The following is a 14,320-nucleotide window of genomic DNA, read 5'->3' as shown; positions in this document are numbered from 1 at the left end:
ACTGAGAGAAATCCTGCAGGTTTGCTGTATAACACGTAGGCCAGAAATGTGGGCCCTCTCTCAAGAGCAACGGGAAGCCATAACAAGGGTTTAGAAGCAATATCATGACCAAGGCAACTTTTTGAGACAAGGTTTCTCTGTGTAGCCTTGTCTGTCTCAGAATTAGCTCTGTAGACCATGCTGGTCTCAAACTCCCAGAGATCCTCCTGCCTCTGCCTCAGCACTGCCAGAGTGCTGAGATTAAAGGTGCACACCACCATCATGCAGCCAAGGCAACTCTTAAAAGAAGGCATTTAATTGGGGTCTTGGTTAGGCCTTGACCATCATGGTAGAAAGAAGACTGGTATGACACTGGAACAGTCACTGAGGGCTTTACATCCTGATCTGAAGCCTAGATAGAGGTGGTGTGGGAGAACTGGCCTGGTGTGGGCTTCAGAAACCCCAAAGCCCACCTCCAGTGACACACCTCCTCCAACAAAGCCACACCTCCTAATCCTTACCAAACAGTTTCACTAACTGGAAACCAAGCTTTCAAATATATGAGCTTCTGGGGGCCTTGCTCATTCAAACCACAAGGAACAAGTTTCAGCTTTTGACTCCTAAGTCAAGTTCCCCCCACCCCCGCCCCGAAATCCTAACAGGAGGACATGGAGCCTAACGCGTGGCATGAAGCTTTGTGGGGGTGTGCTGCTGCCACAGCACTTGGTCCTTGTTCTTTCACAGGTCCAAGTGGGTTCCCCGGGGAGACTACATCGCCTCCAACACAGATGAATGCACAGCCACACTGATGTATGCCGTCAACCTAAAGCAGTCTGGCACCGTTAACTTTGAGTACTACTACCCGGACTCCAGCATCATCTTTGAATTTTTTGTAAGCTCCCAGGCAGGAGGGAAGGAAGAGAGGGTTGGGGGAGAGGTTGAGATTCCCCGAGGCTCAGATTCATTTTGTAGGGATCATTCACAAGTGTAGCCATGTCTGAGATTTTTTTTTCCTCTCTAGAGAAAACTGTGAGCAAAATGAGCTCAGGCCTGGGGGTCTGAGGAGAGAAGACACCAGGCAAAGGACACTGATGGGGAGGACAGAGCCTGTGAAGTCCCTAGGTGTTTCATCCTGTTCAGACTTGTTATGACACGCAAGGGGCTGAGCTGCAAATTCTTTCTCTGAGGTCCATGTTCAGCCATGATTGTGTGCAGCTTACTTGTTCTCAGTTTGGGCCTGTGGAGGGAATTGGCTGCTCCCCTCTGTGAGAACAGTGTTATAGAGCACCACACAGTACGGAGTAAGGCTCTCCTTTCCTCAGGAAACTGAACCTCTCCTCCCCAACCCCCTTCTGCCTCAGGTCCAGAATGACCAGTGCCAGCCCAGTGCTGATGACTCCAGGTGGATGAAGACTACGGAGAAAGGATGGGAATTCCACAGTGTGAGCATCATACCAGCTGTCCCCGGGATCCCAGTGGAGAGGCCGAGGGCCGTAACGGAGGGGGCAGGCTGAGACATAAGTGATTCCTCTTTTTGTGGTTGATAGATGATGCTATACAGTGGCTAGTTTGTCCCTATGACTTCATCCCCGGAGCCAGAGCGTCCCAGCTTTGAGGCTGTGTTTACTGGAAAACCATAGGAGAATGAGCGATCGTCAGTCTCCCTTATTGCCAGCCCCCTCTGGTCCTGTTCTGATCTCTCCATTAGAGATGCTTGTAGTGCATATGATGCATGGATCATATGTGGAGGATCAGGGAAGAGTGGGAGAGGGTTAAAAACACAAAGCTACAGAAGGCAAGTTAGCAATGCCCATTTTTGTGATGAATTAACACCTACCTTATGCCTTTTTGAAGGTTGAGCTAAATAGAGGCAATAACGTCCTCTATTGGAGAACCACAGCTTTCTCGGTGTGGTCCAAAGTGTCCAAACCCGTGCTTGTTAGAAACATCGCCATAACAGGTACAGAAAACAGCTTGGATCTGGGGTCTGCTGCTGGCCTCCTGGACTCTTGGCTTCTAAGGGAGGGATGGGCAATGGTCCCCAGGGCCTTGGTGTCTAGGCTCAAGCTTTGATCGTCTATACCATTCTTTCTTCCTAGGGGTGGCTTACACCTCCGAGTGTTTCCCCTGCAAGCCTGGCACATACGCTGCCAAGCAGGGCTCCCCTTTCTGCAAGCTTTGTCCAGCCAACTACTACTCAAACAAAGGAGAAACATCCTGCCATCCATGTGATGCTGACAAATACTCAGGTGATGTTTCTGAGGGTAGGGTGTGGGGGAGTAGTGGGGTACCAGTGAAGACACAAAGGAAACCAAGAGGCCCATCCTATTGGCCGCCCCAAAGATGATAATTCTTTGCTGCTGCTGCTGCTGTTTGGTAATGGCTTTACCCTCGGTGTGTATGTGGCAGAGGTTCAGAGGCTGGTTTTTATTTTGTTTTTGTTTGTGTGTTTGTTCTTTGAGATAGGGTTGTCCTCTGTAGCCCTGGCTGCCTGGCACTCACTCTATAGAGCAGGCTGGTCTCAAACACACAGAGATCCATTGCAAATGCCTCCTGAATACAGGAGTTAAAGATTCATGCTGCCAGGTCCCGCTTGACTTTGAACTTCTGCTCCCTCTGTCTTTATCTCCTACGTGCTGAGATTATGGGCAAATGCCATCATGCCTAATAGCTTAAAAACAAAACAAAACAAAACAAAAGAAAGCAAAACATTTACCATACTTAGTCTATGAAAACCAAGAGGCTATATTGACAAGCACAAACTTTTCAAATTTATTTTCGATAACAAATAGTAATTACATATGTATTGATGAACCCAGCTGCCTCCATTTCGGGCTTGAAAGCCATCTTATAATAAAGACAAGCTAGGTTCATTCCTGTTTACGACTAAATCTCTGTTTCTCTAAGTGGGGCTGTGCCTCACTTGTAACCTAACTACAAATGGTTCTGTTCTTGCCTGTTGCAGGAATGGCCAAAATGCCTTTGTTTCAGGAGGTGCTTATCACCACCTTGCAACTCTATATTTATTTCAAAAAGTTATTATGACCACCTTGTTATGTTCTGCTCTTGGAACCCCACCTCACCTATTTGCCAAATCGCCCACTTGGAAACCTCCTACCCGTGAGCTATAAAAACCCTTATCTGGCCCATGTCCGATACCAATCTCTTGAACCCTGCCTTAGCAGGGGGAGTCAGATCATGTACACAACTTTTTAAAAAAAAGTTTGTTTTAATTAATTTGGCCTCAGTAATTTGGGACAGTGGTCTTTCTCCTTAAATCTTTGAGGTTAACATTATGTATGAGATACAGTGTGGTATTTCAAAACAAACCTACCTTGTAGAACGGTCAGACCAGGGTACAAGCATAACCATTTTTTGGTTGTTGTTAAGACAAGTCTCAATGTTCTAAGAGAAACTCGAGAGATGCCTCCACAAACATTCTGATGTGAACAACGGAAAGATGGCTCAGTGGTGAGAAGTGTGTGTTGCTCTTGCAGGTGACCTGAGTTGGGTTCCCCAGAACCCGTGGCACTCATGTGTGGCAGCTCACACCTGCCTGTAACTCCAGCTCTAGGGAACCCCCTGACACCCTACTCTTCCACCGCAGTGGACACTGTACTCACATGCACAAACCCAACCACAAACAGACTTTTTTTAAGCTTATTTTTTTCAAGAGAAGGAAAAAACAAGACATGGTCATTTATTTAATAAAATGTCAGAACACCCATGTGAGAGTGGTAATGTCACCAAAGAGACAGCCCAGTGATGGGTATCAGATCTAGACCTCAGAGTAGGCTGTGAAACAAGCAAGAAATAGGAAGGAGAGTTCTGCTCTGAGCTCTCCCTAGGGACCCTCATCACGACTCTTATACAGAAACATGTACAAACCCAGCACCAGGCCCGTGTGTACAGACCCACACCCCTATAGATTTCCCCATGTGTCACACAGGTGTTAAGATGTGCAGTTGCTAACCCGGGACCAGCCATTGACCTGTGGCTCCCTTCTACACTCCTAATACAAAAGGCCTATTTTTCTACCCTGATCTTGTCAAACATGGGTAGTTTTTTTGTCAGGCAAGAAAGTTTAGATCTGGGAGGAAGTTTCTAGCCAAACATCTAAATTCCTGTTTTTCCACTTTAATCCTTATGCCTCTCCCCTGCTCCTCCTCTTATCAATGGTGGCCTTTGTTAGTCTATCTTTGGCTCCAGTTCTAACTCTGCAACTGTGCAAGGGTTTGAATGACAAGGTAGTTGTATAAAAAGCCTGTTTCGGTCAATGCTGTATAAACCGATTTCTATCCAAGAGTTGTCATGAAATTGTTAATCAGGAAGCCAAACTCATAGAACTCTGCTTCAGTCACCAATTTCTCAATCGGCCCCTCTGACTTAACCTCATCAACTTTCAGTACTAAGACAGTTGCATTTATTGGACATGCAACTCTTTCAAGGGGAGAGGCTGGGAAAGATGCAAAGAGTCTAATAAGAACATAGCGTGGAATGAACATGAATGAAGACAATGATGAAAGGCCAGTTCTCTCTCTCTCTCTCTCTCTCTCTCTCTCACACACACACACCTTGAGTACCTACAAGGACCAGCCTTGGTGCTACAGCCAGAGTTGGTGCCTGTCCTCCAGGTTGAACCAAATAGGAGAAATCTGCCCATGCGGGCACACAAATGTAGGAACTGTCCACGGTGCACTAGGGAACAGTGCCAGAACTCCAGAACACACTCACCAGGTTCAGATCTCAGCCTCACCCCTCATTAGTTGTGACATCTGGGCTACACTGCTTGCTCGTGCTGCAGTCCCTATACATGATCTTAGTGGAGGCCTGAGAAGCAACCGTGTCTCCACATCTTTACCTCCAAAATAGAAGTGATGATGATCATGTCCACCTCGAGCTGTTACCGCGGGGATTGGCTAATGCAGGAAAGGATCCAGAAATGGGCCTGGTATTTTGTAATTGCTTTTTTTGGTTTTTGTTCATTGTGTTTTGTTCTTTGAGACAGGGTTTTTCTGTGTAGACCTGGCTGTTACGGAACTCACTCTGTAGACCAGGCTGGTCTCGAACTCACAGAGATCCACTTGCCCCTGCCTCCTGAGTGCTGTGTAATCACTGTTTTAAACAATGTTTCTTGCAGTGTTGGGGATAGATCCCAGAGCCCTTGCACATGTTAGGCCAGCTCTCCTCTTCGGAGCTTCAGCTCTAGCCCAAGCACTAAGTACTATTACACTTATTTGTTTTATTGTATATGTGTGTGTGTGTATGTGTGGGTTCATGCATGAACATGTGTGCATGTGAACAACTTGCAGGAAGGAGTCAGGTGGTCAGGCTTGGTGGCAAGGACCTTTACCCACTGAGCCATTCTGTTCACCTTACCCCCTTCAGCATTAGTTTTGTTTTACCTTAAAAAAAAAAGATCTATTTATTTATTATATGTAAGTACACGATAGCTGTCTTCAGACACTTTTTCTTCTCTCTCCCAAGCCCTGCTCGCTCCAGCCGCAGAGTTAGTTTTACTAATTCACTTTAATGAAGGTCTGTCCAGATACCCCTCTTACAGGATGAAAATGTTCTCGGTATAGTTTACAATAATAGCTCACTTGTACAGAAGTTTACACTCAATACAACATTGTCTCATTTATGACTCAAAGCGTGGTGTGGGAGTGAGCCCTCCATTTACAAGTGAAAGGTAGGCTCCGAGAAGACCTTGGCATCTGAGCTGCTATGAGCTGTGCCCTTATGTGTGCTGGGGTTCTGTGCCTGCTGAGGAAATGTTTTCTTTTGATAAAATGGGCCCCAGAGAGAACACTGGACTAGAAGGGGGGCCAGATTGGCAGGAGAAGGGAGGTACAGAGAAAGCACCCCGGGCTCTGAGATCAATGTCGTCTTACGTGTTTTCCCACGAGCCTTCCTCCTCAACCCACACTCAATCCCTCGCCCTACCAAACATCTAGGTGACTTTTTCACACTTGACCAATGCCCAACTTAAACCTCTTGGTTTAAACCCGTGCTTGGAAAGTGAGGTCTGTCTCAACATTGCAGTTAATCATTTATTAAAGCCATTTTCACAGAGGTCTGTGTGTAAACAGCTGGACCATTTCTGCTAAAACTTAGACCTAGGGTGTCAGGTTAAGCAAATGTTTAACTAGCAGAACAAAGGTCTTTGTGCCAAATACATTTTCTAACACTTAACTTCTGCTCTGCCAGACCTGATCCACAAGGCCCTGGGAACTGGCATGTGTTCAGCACCTCTCTCCCCACCCCCAAATCTCTCCTGGCCAAGTCAGTCACCAACCGGAGTTTCTAGTTCCCTCTCTGAGGAATTGAACCTCCTGTGTGTTTACCAAATAAAGGCACTGAGCTGATTCCAGCTGTTTCCCAACATTTCCTTCTTGCCCAGCCTAATAAGACAGGGACAGAAGAGATGGAGAGATATTCAGTCTCTGAGCTCCCAGTACAGGCCAACAAGGCATCTTTAGAGTCTCTGACAGAGGAAGTCATCTGGGAAAGGGATGGAACCTGTTAAGAAGTAAAGTCACTAGAAAGGAGGGGAAGAGACACATAATCTATTAAATCTCCCTGGACAGTTCTCAAATAAAAAGAATATGCAAGCTTGCAGGCAAATAATAGTGACTGGCATTTTTTCTTTTCTTTTTTTCTTTGGCTTTTTTGTGTTTTTCGAGACAGGGTTTCTCTGTATAGCCCTGGCTGTCCTGGAACTCACTTTGTAGACCAGGCTGGCCTCGAACTCCGAAAAGGACTTATTTTGGCTTTTGAGACATTTGTAGTCCTGGCTACCCTGGAACTCACTATGTAGACCAGGCTAGCCTGGTCTGAACCCAGATTGATCTGCCTTTGCTTCCTGGGTGCTGGGATGAAAGTTGTGCACCACCACACCCTTTATATGTGTATGCATGATGTCATATACTTGTTTTCCTAGTACCTAAGGCAGTAAGATGAGGAGTTCCAGGTTAGCATAGGCTATGGGGTGGGCTATAGTTGTCTCTAACATCAAAAGGAAAATACGGCATCCATTGCTTTGATGCGGAGGAGGGTTCATTAGTTCTTCTGTAAAGGTCCACGGTATTGAAGCAACATTATATCATTATAAGGGTAACACAAAAAGCCTGGTAAAATGGCTAAGGACATGGGGTTCAGTGGTAAAACATGCCTGGAGCCCAGGGTTCAAACCCCAGTGCTGCCCAAGTGAGATAAAACTAACTGGGTGAGAGTCAGCACTAGGAGGCTGAGGCTGAGGCGAGTCAGAGGCAGCTTCATCTTGAGTTTATGCCAATTCCAACTTTATCTGTGTGGGGTGGTCTCATGGAGAAGGGGAAGTAACAGATGGTCTTCTTCACGTTTGTCATAGGCAAGAGAACTCTCAGACGAGGTCTAAGGATGGGGGCTGGAGAGACAGCTCAAAGGCTAAGAACACTGGCTTCTCTTCCAAGGGATCCTGGTTTGATTCCCAGAACCCACATGGCTCACTGCCAGCTCTAACTCCAGTTCTAGGGGAATCTGACACCCTCTTCTGGCCTCCATGGGAACCAGCCACACATGTGCAGAGACATGCATACATGCAGGCAGGCAAAACAGCATTACACATATAAGTAAAAGTAGGTTTAAGGGAAAAAAAATTCCTTGGTAGTGCACACTTTATTCCCAGCACGCAGGAGGCAGAGGCAGGCGGATTTCTGAATTCGAGGCCAGCCTGGTCTACAGAGGGAGTTCCAGGACAACCAGGGCTATACAGAGAAACCCCGTCTAAAAAAGCAAAACAACCACAAAACCAAAAACAACAAACAAACAAAAAACCAAAAAGCTAAACTTAAGACAAAAGAAAAAAGACCATGGTGGCTCACGCCTGTAGTCTTAGCCATCCAAGAGGATGAAGCAAGAAAATCCCCTCAAGTTTGAGGCCAGCCTCAACCGCATGGTGAGTCTCAGGTCAGCCTGTCTCAGAAGACCAGAAGAAGGCAAAGAAGTGAAAACAGAAAGCAAACACCTTCTGGAAGTTTGTGTGGTGACACACCCACGGGCTTGGGAGTTATCGGTCACTGGTCAGTGGCTAAGATAAGAGCCCTGCTCTCTTATGTAACTTGAAATTTTTTTTTTCTCACTTTGGTCATTTAGAAAAAGGATCTTCCACCTGCAAAGTGCGCCCAGCCTGCACAGACAAGGACTATTTCTACACCCACACAGCCTGTGATGCTCAGGGAGAGGTGGGTAGCACACTCAGAGCCCCTGTTCCCCGCTCCTTACGCCCAGTGGTCAGTGAACTCACTGGAGAAACCCCCCAAGACCTGCATGGTGAGCCCAGGCTAGCCAGGGGCCAAGAACATGGCATCCTTTTCCTGTGTGTGTAACCCAGAACTGACACGTTCTTTTTTTCCTTTTGCTTGGTTTCTTCCGTTTGCTCAATCCCAGGCCCCACTTGCCCATCCGTCCACACTGGCTGCATTCCATAGTGATACTCAGTCCCAAGCGCTAGCTGCTTCCGGGGAGAGCAGAGGGGGTCTTTTCCTACCCCAAAGTCTCTGGAAAATGGCCTAAGTCAGTGTTTCTCAATATGTGAGTCTTGACCCCTCTGAGATCACATAACCCTTTCACAGGGAAAGACTGTAGTTTATCCAATTTAAACCTATCCCCAACTAGTTCACAAATAAATGAGACTCAGACTATGGTTATCTTATTTGTTTTTGATGGTTACTGGGGAGTAACCGTTAATCTACTTTTCTAACTGCTGTCCGGTCACCGCCTCCCACCCGTGTTCCCCAAATCCTTGCTGTTTCTCCTGGCCATGAGCTCATGGTCCATCTCCTCTCAGGGCGCCTTCTCCTCTCTGCTCCTCATTCTCCCCATCTCTCAAACATTCAGCCAGGTAACTCAAAAACCCACCCACCTACCTCTAATCCCTCCAGTAATTGGCTGTAGCTATTTTTATTTAACCAACAGTTTTAAATTAAGGAGCAAGGTTTGCACAACAAAAGCTGGCCTAGACCTTCGGGTACACAATTTAGCATTACCATGCATAGCAACAGGCCAAACCTCGACATAAGACCACTGGAAAGCTTAGATATTAATATTATGATTCATAACAGCAGTAAAATTACAGTATGGATTTGAATTACTATATGACTTACTATTATGAAATAGCCATGAAAATGATTTTATGGTTGGAGGTCATCACAATATGAGGAACTGTATTAGAGGGTCACATGCACTTTAGGGATGGTGAGAACCACTGGCCTAACTGGCTTCAGTCCCAGCTGTTTCTCTCCAGCTTCCACCCACACCAAACCTTCAGGCTCAGGACAAAGCCTTCCCTTTGTACTTTCTCCATCTCTGGGCTGACAAACAGGGCTGGTGTGAACTGAGGTGTCAGGCAAGGAACAGAGAAAAACAGAGATGCATCTCTGTCCTCCCAGAGCTTCCAAGGGCTGCAGGGAGGCCAGCCATAAGGCAGTGGAGGTGATGTATACGGCCTGGGAGAATCCCAAAGAACAGAACAGGCATGAGGAGTCTGAGAAAGCCTTTTTGAAAAGACCATTCAACAGTCAACAGATATTGACGGGGCGGGGGGAGCTTTTGTTTTGATTATTTTTTTGAAACAGAGGCTTATTAATGTAGACAGTGTTAGCCTAGAATTTACAGAGATCTACTTACTTCTGCCTCCTGAGTACTGGGGTTAAAGGTGTGCACCACCATGCTCAGCTAATAAAAGTTTTTTGTTGTTGTTGTTGTTGTTGTTTTTCTGAAGACACCTGGCACACATTTCCTCTATCATAGAATCCTCAGCAGATACACCCTTTCTCCTCTGATCAGTGTTATTTGGCAGTTACTGTGCACAAATGTGTGACCAGAACTGAATTCTCTACTTTTTCTAGAATTCTCATCCCGGTCCAAATCTCTAGTATCCTCCAGCATTTTTGGTAGGGTCTATAACAGTGGTTCTTAACCTTCCTAGTGCTGTGTGTGACCCTTTAATACAGTTCTGGTTGTGGTGATATCCAGCCACAGAACTATTATTCATGGCTATTTCCTAACTGTAATTTGATAGCTATGAATGTAATATAAATATCTGATATGCAAGATATCTGAAACTCAAATGGGTCACAGGTTAAGCATCAGCGTTTAAAAACATAGGCTAAACTCTGTAAGTGATGAATCTTGCTGGATCCATTTTCTTTTTCTTTTCTATCTATTTATTTGTTTTAGACACAGCTCATGTACAAATGGGCCATGCCAAAAATCTGTGGTGAGGACCTGGAGGGGGCGGTGAAGCTGCCCGCCTCTGGTGTGAAGACCCGCTGCCCACCCTGTAACCCGGGCTTCTTCAAAACCGACAACAGCACCTGTGAACCTTGCCCATACGGCTCATACTCCAACGGCTCCGGTAACAGCCCGGGCGCTCGGCTTCTTACATCCTCTCCATCCTAATGCTGGCTGTCGGGTGGGCTACCTGAATACCCAGCGTAGCTAGCAGAATAGTGAAGGGCAGGCCAGTTCTGAGGACCAGGGTCAGGCGTCTGTAGGTCAGGGTCAGATTTAACCACTGCCCTCCTCCTTCCTCACTCCATCTGCAAACAGGACCTGGGTCTCAAGAGCCTCATCTCAGTCTTCACGACAGAGATGTTCAGTGTGTGGATGCTAAGTAGAAAGTTCAGGGGGCTAAGGCTTGACAGAATTGGAATCTTTGTTATACAAAGGAGTCAGGGGCGGGGGTGTGTGTGGGCGGGGGAGATTGTGAACCTGCAAATCTGAATGCAGTTGATGGCTATGTGGTAATCACATGAAGCACATGAGTAAGATTTAAGGGACATCGAAACGGATGTATTGATAAGTAAGGACGGTTGGCATACTGGCCTGTGTGTCTAATTGGAACGTGTTAAATATGTTTTGCGTCCCACTGACAAATCTTTGTGCCACTGCACTGCATCATCCACTGTTTGGCTGCTGCTTGGCTGCCGCCTGTCTGTCTGGTAGCAGTTTCAGACAGCGGTTGTCGATTTCCTCCTGGGTAGCCAACCGCTCTTGTGCTTCCCCTAGATTGTACCCACTGCCCAGCAGGAACTGAGCCTGCTGTGGGATTTGAGTACAAATGGTGGAACACACTGCCCTCCAACATGGAAACTACGGTTCTCAGTGGGATCAACTTTGAATACAAGGGCCTGACAGGTGACTGCCCCGCCCCACTTACCCTGCACTCTCACTCCCTGCATTCGACTGGGGGAGTGACCCATCCCCTTGAAAGCTCCACTCCTTACAGCAGACATGCCAATGATGCTCAGTTTCAGAGACAGCAAAAAAAAAAAAAAAAAAAAAAGGACGGTTTATGCCTTGTAACTCCAGCACTCAGGAGGCTGAGGCAGGAGCATTACTGTAAATAGGAGGCAATAGTGAGGTCCAGGCTGGCCTCAGGGTGAAATCCTTCTCAAAACAACAAAATTATTTAAAAATAATTTCCTTCCAATAATCCTTTCCAAAAAGGATTGCCACAAGATCTGGCCAGCCTGGGCTACAGAGGGAGAGAAAGGGGGTGGGGGAGAAAGAGAGGGAGAGGGAGCCAGGAAGGTACCTCAGAAGAAAGGACTAAGTAAGTCAGTTGCCAGAATAAGCAAAGAAAGGTCTGGATACCTTGAAGGACAGGGCTATTATCTCTAGAGTGTCACCTAATATACATTTGCCAATACCTGGGGGCATTAACCCTTTCCTCTCCTTCTCCAGGCTGGGAGGTGGCTGGTGACCACATTTATACAGCGGTTGGAGCCTCAGACAACGACTTCATGATTCTCACTCTGGTTGTACCAGGATTTAGGTGAGGAAAGCCCAAGCCAACCTGGCTGCATCCAAATCCCATGTACTCCAGAATGTGGTAGAGGAGAGGGCTCCAGAGTTGAATCAATCCAGAGGAACACAAACAGTGGCCATGTTAACTGGACTCTAGCACATTTTCCTTGTTATCACCAGTGGTCGTTACTTTTTTTAAAATTTATTTTTATTTCGTATGTGTATGAGTGTTTGCTGGACACTGGATTCCCTAGAACTGGAGTTCCAGGTGACTGCAATCCACCATGTGGGTGCTAGGAATCAAATCCCAGTCTCTGCAAGAGCAGCCAGCCAGTGTCCCCAATCTCTGTGCAGTCTCACCGGAGCCCTGCCCCCATCCCACACTCCACACCTCAGGGTAGATTAGTTTGAATGTCAACTTGATGAGATTTGAAATCACCCAGGAGGCATATCTCTAGGTATGTCAGGAAGGGCATTACCAGAGAGGCCTGACTATGGGGGAAGATCTATCTTGGATCTTGAGCCACCTCATGCTCCAGAGGCCACACTTCCCCAGCAAGTGGGCTTTTACCCCTCAACCCATGAGCCAAATAAACAAACCTTTCTTCTTAAGTTGCTTTTCATCAGGCATTTTGTCACAGCAATGAGAAAAATAACTAAATATTCTGCCCACGCAGTATTGGCCCACCTGGCTTCTCGACAGGCCGCTTGAATCCTTCCTCTTCACAATAGCCGAGAAAGTTTAAAAAGAGACGTAAACACAGGGCCACAGTCCCCTTTGCAGTTCACTTTTTGTGCATTTATTTATTAGACTTATATCTTTTACTTTGTGGGTATGCATGTTTTACATGGGTATGTATATGCACCTTGTGTGTGCCTATTGGATCCCCTGGGACTGGGGCTATGTATGGTTGTGAGCCACCATATAGGTTCTGGGAATTGAACCTGGGTCCTCGGCAAGAGCAGCAACAGCTCTAAACCACTGAGCCATCGCTCCAGCTCATATACAGTTAGTTCATTTTTACCAACTGAAGATTAGGCCAGAAGATTGAGCAGACCCGTTCCTATTATAAAGCGCATTCACACATGGTGTACTGTTGGATTTTAATACTATAATGAGAGATAAAGAAGACATTTACCACCTCCATGCAGTAGCTGACGGAGCTAGGTCAAGGTCATGTAGCTTGGGTGGCGTAATTGGACTTAGTTCCCATTTCTTTCCAACAAACGCCTTATCTAGGTCCCCCAAACCCCCAGCTAATCCTTTCTGTTGTCTAGACCCTCCGAATAGCACTTCCTGGCCTCTGAGATGACTTTCAATGTCTCTCTCACAGACCTCCACAGTCAGTGGTGGCAGACACAGAGAACAAAGAGGTGGCCAGGATCACATTTGTCTTCGAGACCATCTGCTCTGTGAACTGTGAGCTCTACTTCATGGTGGTAGGTTTCTTCTCCTAGCCAGACGGGGGCTTCCATGGGAGGGTTGTTCCCAGCATGGCCCAGCAGTGAGGCAGTATACTGGACACCCATCATGGTGATCCCACAGATCAAGAGCCTAGAGGGACTGCCAGGGACTCCCTAGTACTTAACACAGGTCTGACCAGTGTGTTAGCCCACAGCATAGTGATTGCCTCACGAAGCAATCCCGCCTTCCTCACTTGCCTCCCCTGGGCTCAGGGCATGAATTCCAGGACCAATACTCCAGTGGAGACGTGGAAGGGCACCAAAGGCAAGCAGTCCTATACCTACACCATCGAAGAGAATGCTACTGTGAGCTTCACATGGGCCTTCCAGAGGACCACCCTTCATGAAACAGTGAGTCCCTCCCATCCCCCTGTCCCGGGTGCAGACTGTGACCACAGGGCTCCTGCCATGAGCTCACGCTGGCTTCTGAGTTCATAATCTGCAGGAGCCAAGCAGGAATGCTAAGCATGGCCTCTGAGGGCTTCGAGCCTTTTCTAAATGACTTCCCCTTACAGTCTCTACCACAAGTGAAGCCAGACATATAGCTATTTTAAAAAATAATCACTCTGCCTTTCTTTCCTTTTTGAGACAGGGTCTTGGTCTGTAACCCAGGCTGACCTAGAACCTGTAATCCTCACGCCTTAGCTTTCCCAGAGCTAAGATTAAAAACTTTGCTTTATTTTCTTAACTCAAAAAAAAAAAAATACAGATGTACTGCAGAAAACAAATCAACCTGGGCTGTAAAGTGGGCCCTGTCTCAAAAAACAAACAAACAAATAAGCAAATCACCCATAATCCTGTTACCCAGAGATAACCCAATTGCTATCTTGGAGAGTGTGCATTCTTTGTTTCTATGTCTATCTCTGCCCCTCTCTGCATCCCTTATGTATACTAAGTCTATATTTTAATCCCCACTCCTCAGTCTCTGGCTTTTAGAGACAGGCCATTCTAATCCAGGCTGGTTGCCTTCTACCTTGAGATCCTCCTGCCTCTGCCCCCTGAGTGCTGGGATTCTAGGGTATTAAGATCACACCCAGTCCTAGTTTTTATTTCTTTTTAAGTACGTGGATTTTTTTTCTTTGAC

At 46.7% G+C, this 14,320-nt stretch overlaps 1 protein-coding gene across 4 annotated transcripts in view; it reads left to right on the top strand.

The window, feature by feature from the left end:
* Positions 1-14,320, top strand: part of Kiaa1324 (KIAA1324 ortholog) — a 74,098-nt gene that overhangs the window by 46,898 nt on the left and 12,880 nt on the right. For all 4 annotated transcript variants that reach the window (XM_029475415.1, XM_029475416.1, XM_021157508.2 and 1 more), the window contains 10 exons: positions 724-871; positions 1,341-1,421; positions 1,834-1,939; positions 2,079-2,228; positions 8,116-8,204; positions 10,201-10,378; positions 11,032-11,160; positions 11,710-11,800; positions 13,107-13,212; positions 13,450-13,587. In XM_029475415.1, coding sequence (XP_029331275.1) covers positions 724-871; positions 1,341-1,421; positions 1,834-1,939; positions 2,079-2,228; positions 8,116-8,204; positions 10,201-10,378; positions 11,032-11,160; positions 11,710-11,800; positions 13,107-13,212; positions 13,450-13,587 — 1,216 coding nt within the window. The remainder of the gene's footprint in view (positions 1-723; positions 872-1,340; positions 1,422-1,833; positions 1,940-2,078; positions 2,229-8,115; positions 8,205-10,200; positions 10,379-11,031; positions 11,161-11,709; positions 11,801-13,106; positions 13,213-13,449; positions 13,588-14,320) is intronic.

Source organism: Mus caroli, chromosome 3, assembly GCF_900094665.2.
Source record: "Mus caroli chromosome 3, CAROLI_EIJ_v1.1, whole genome shotgun sequence".
Lineage (NCBI taxonomy): Eukaryota > Metazoa > Chordata > Mammalia > Rodentia > Muridae > Mus > Mus caroli.
This window is presented reverse-complemented; position numbering and strand designations above follow the sequence as displayed.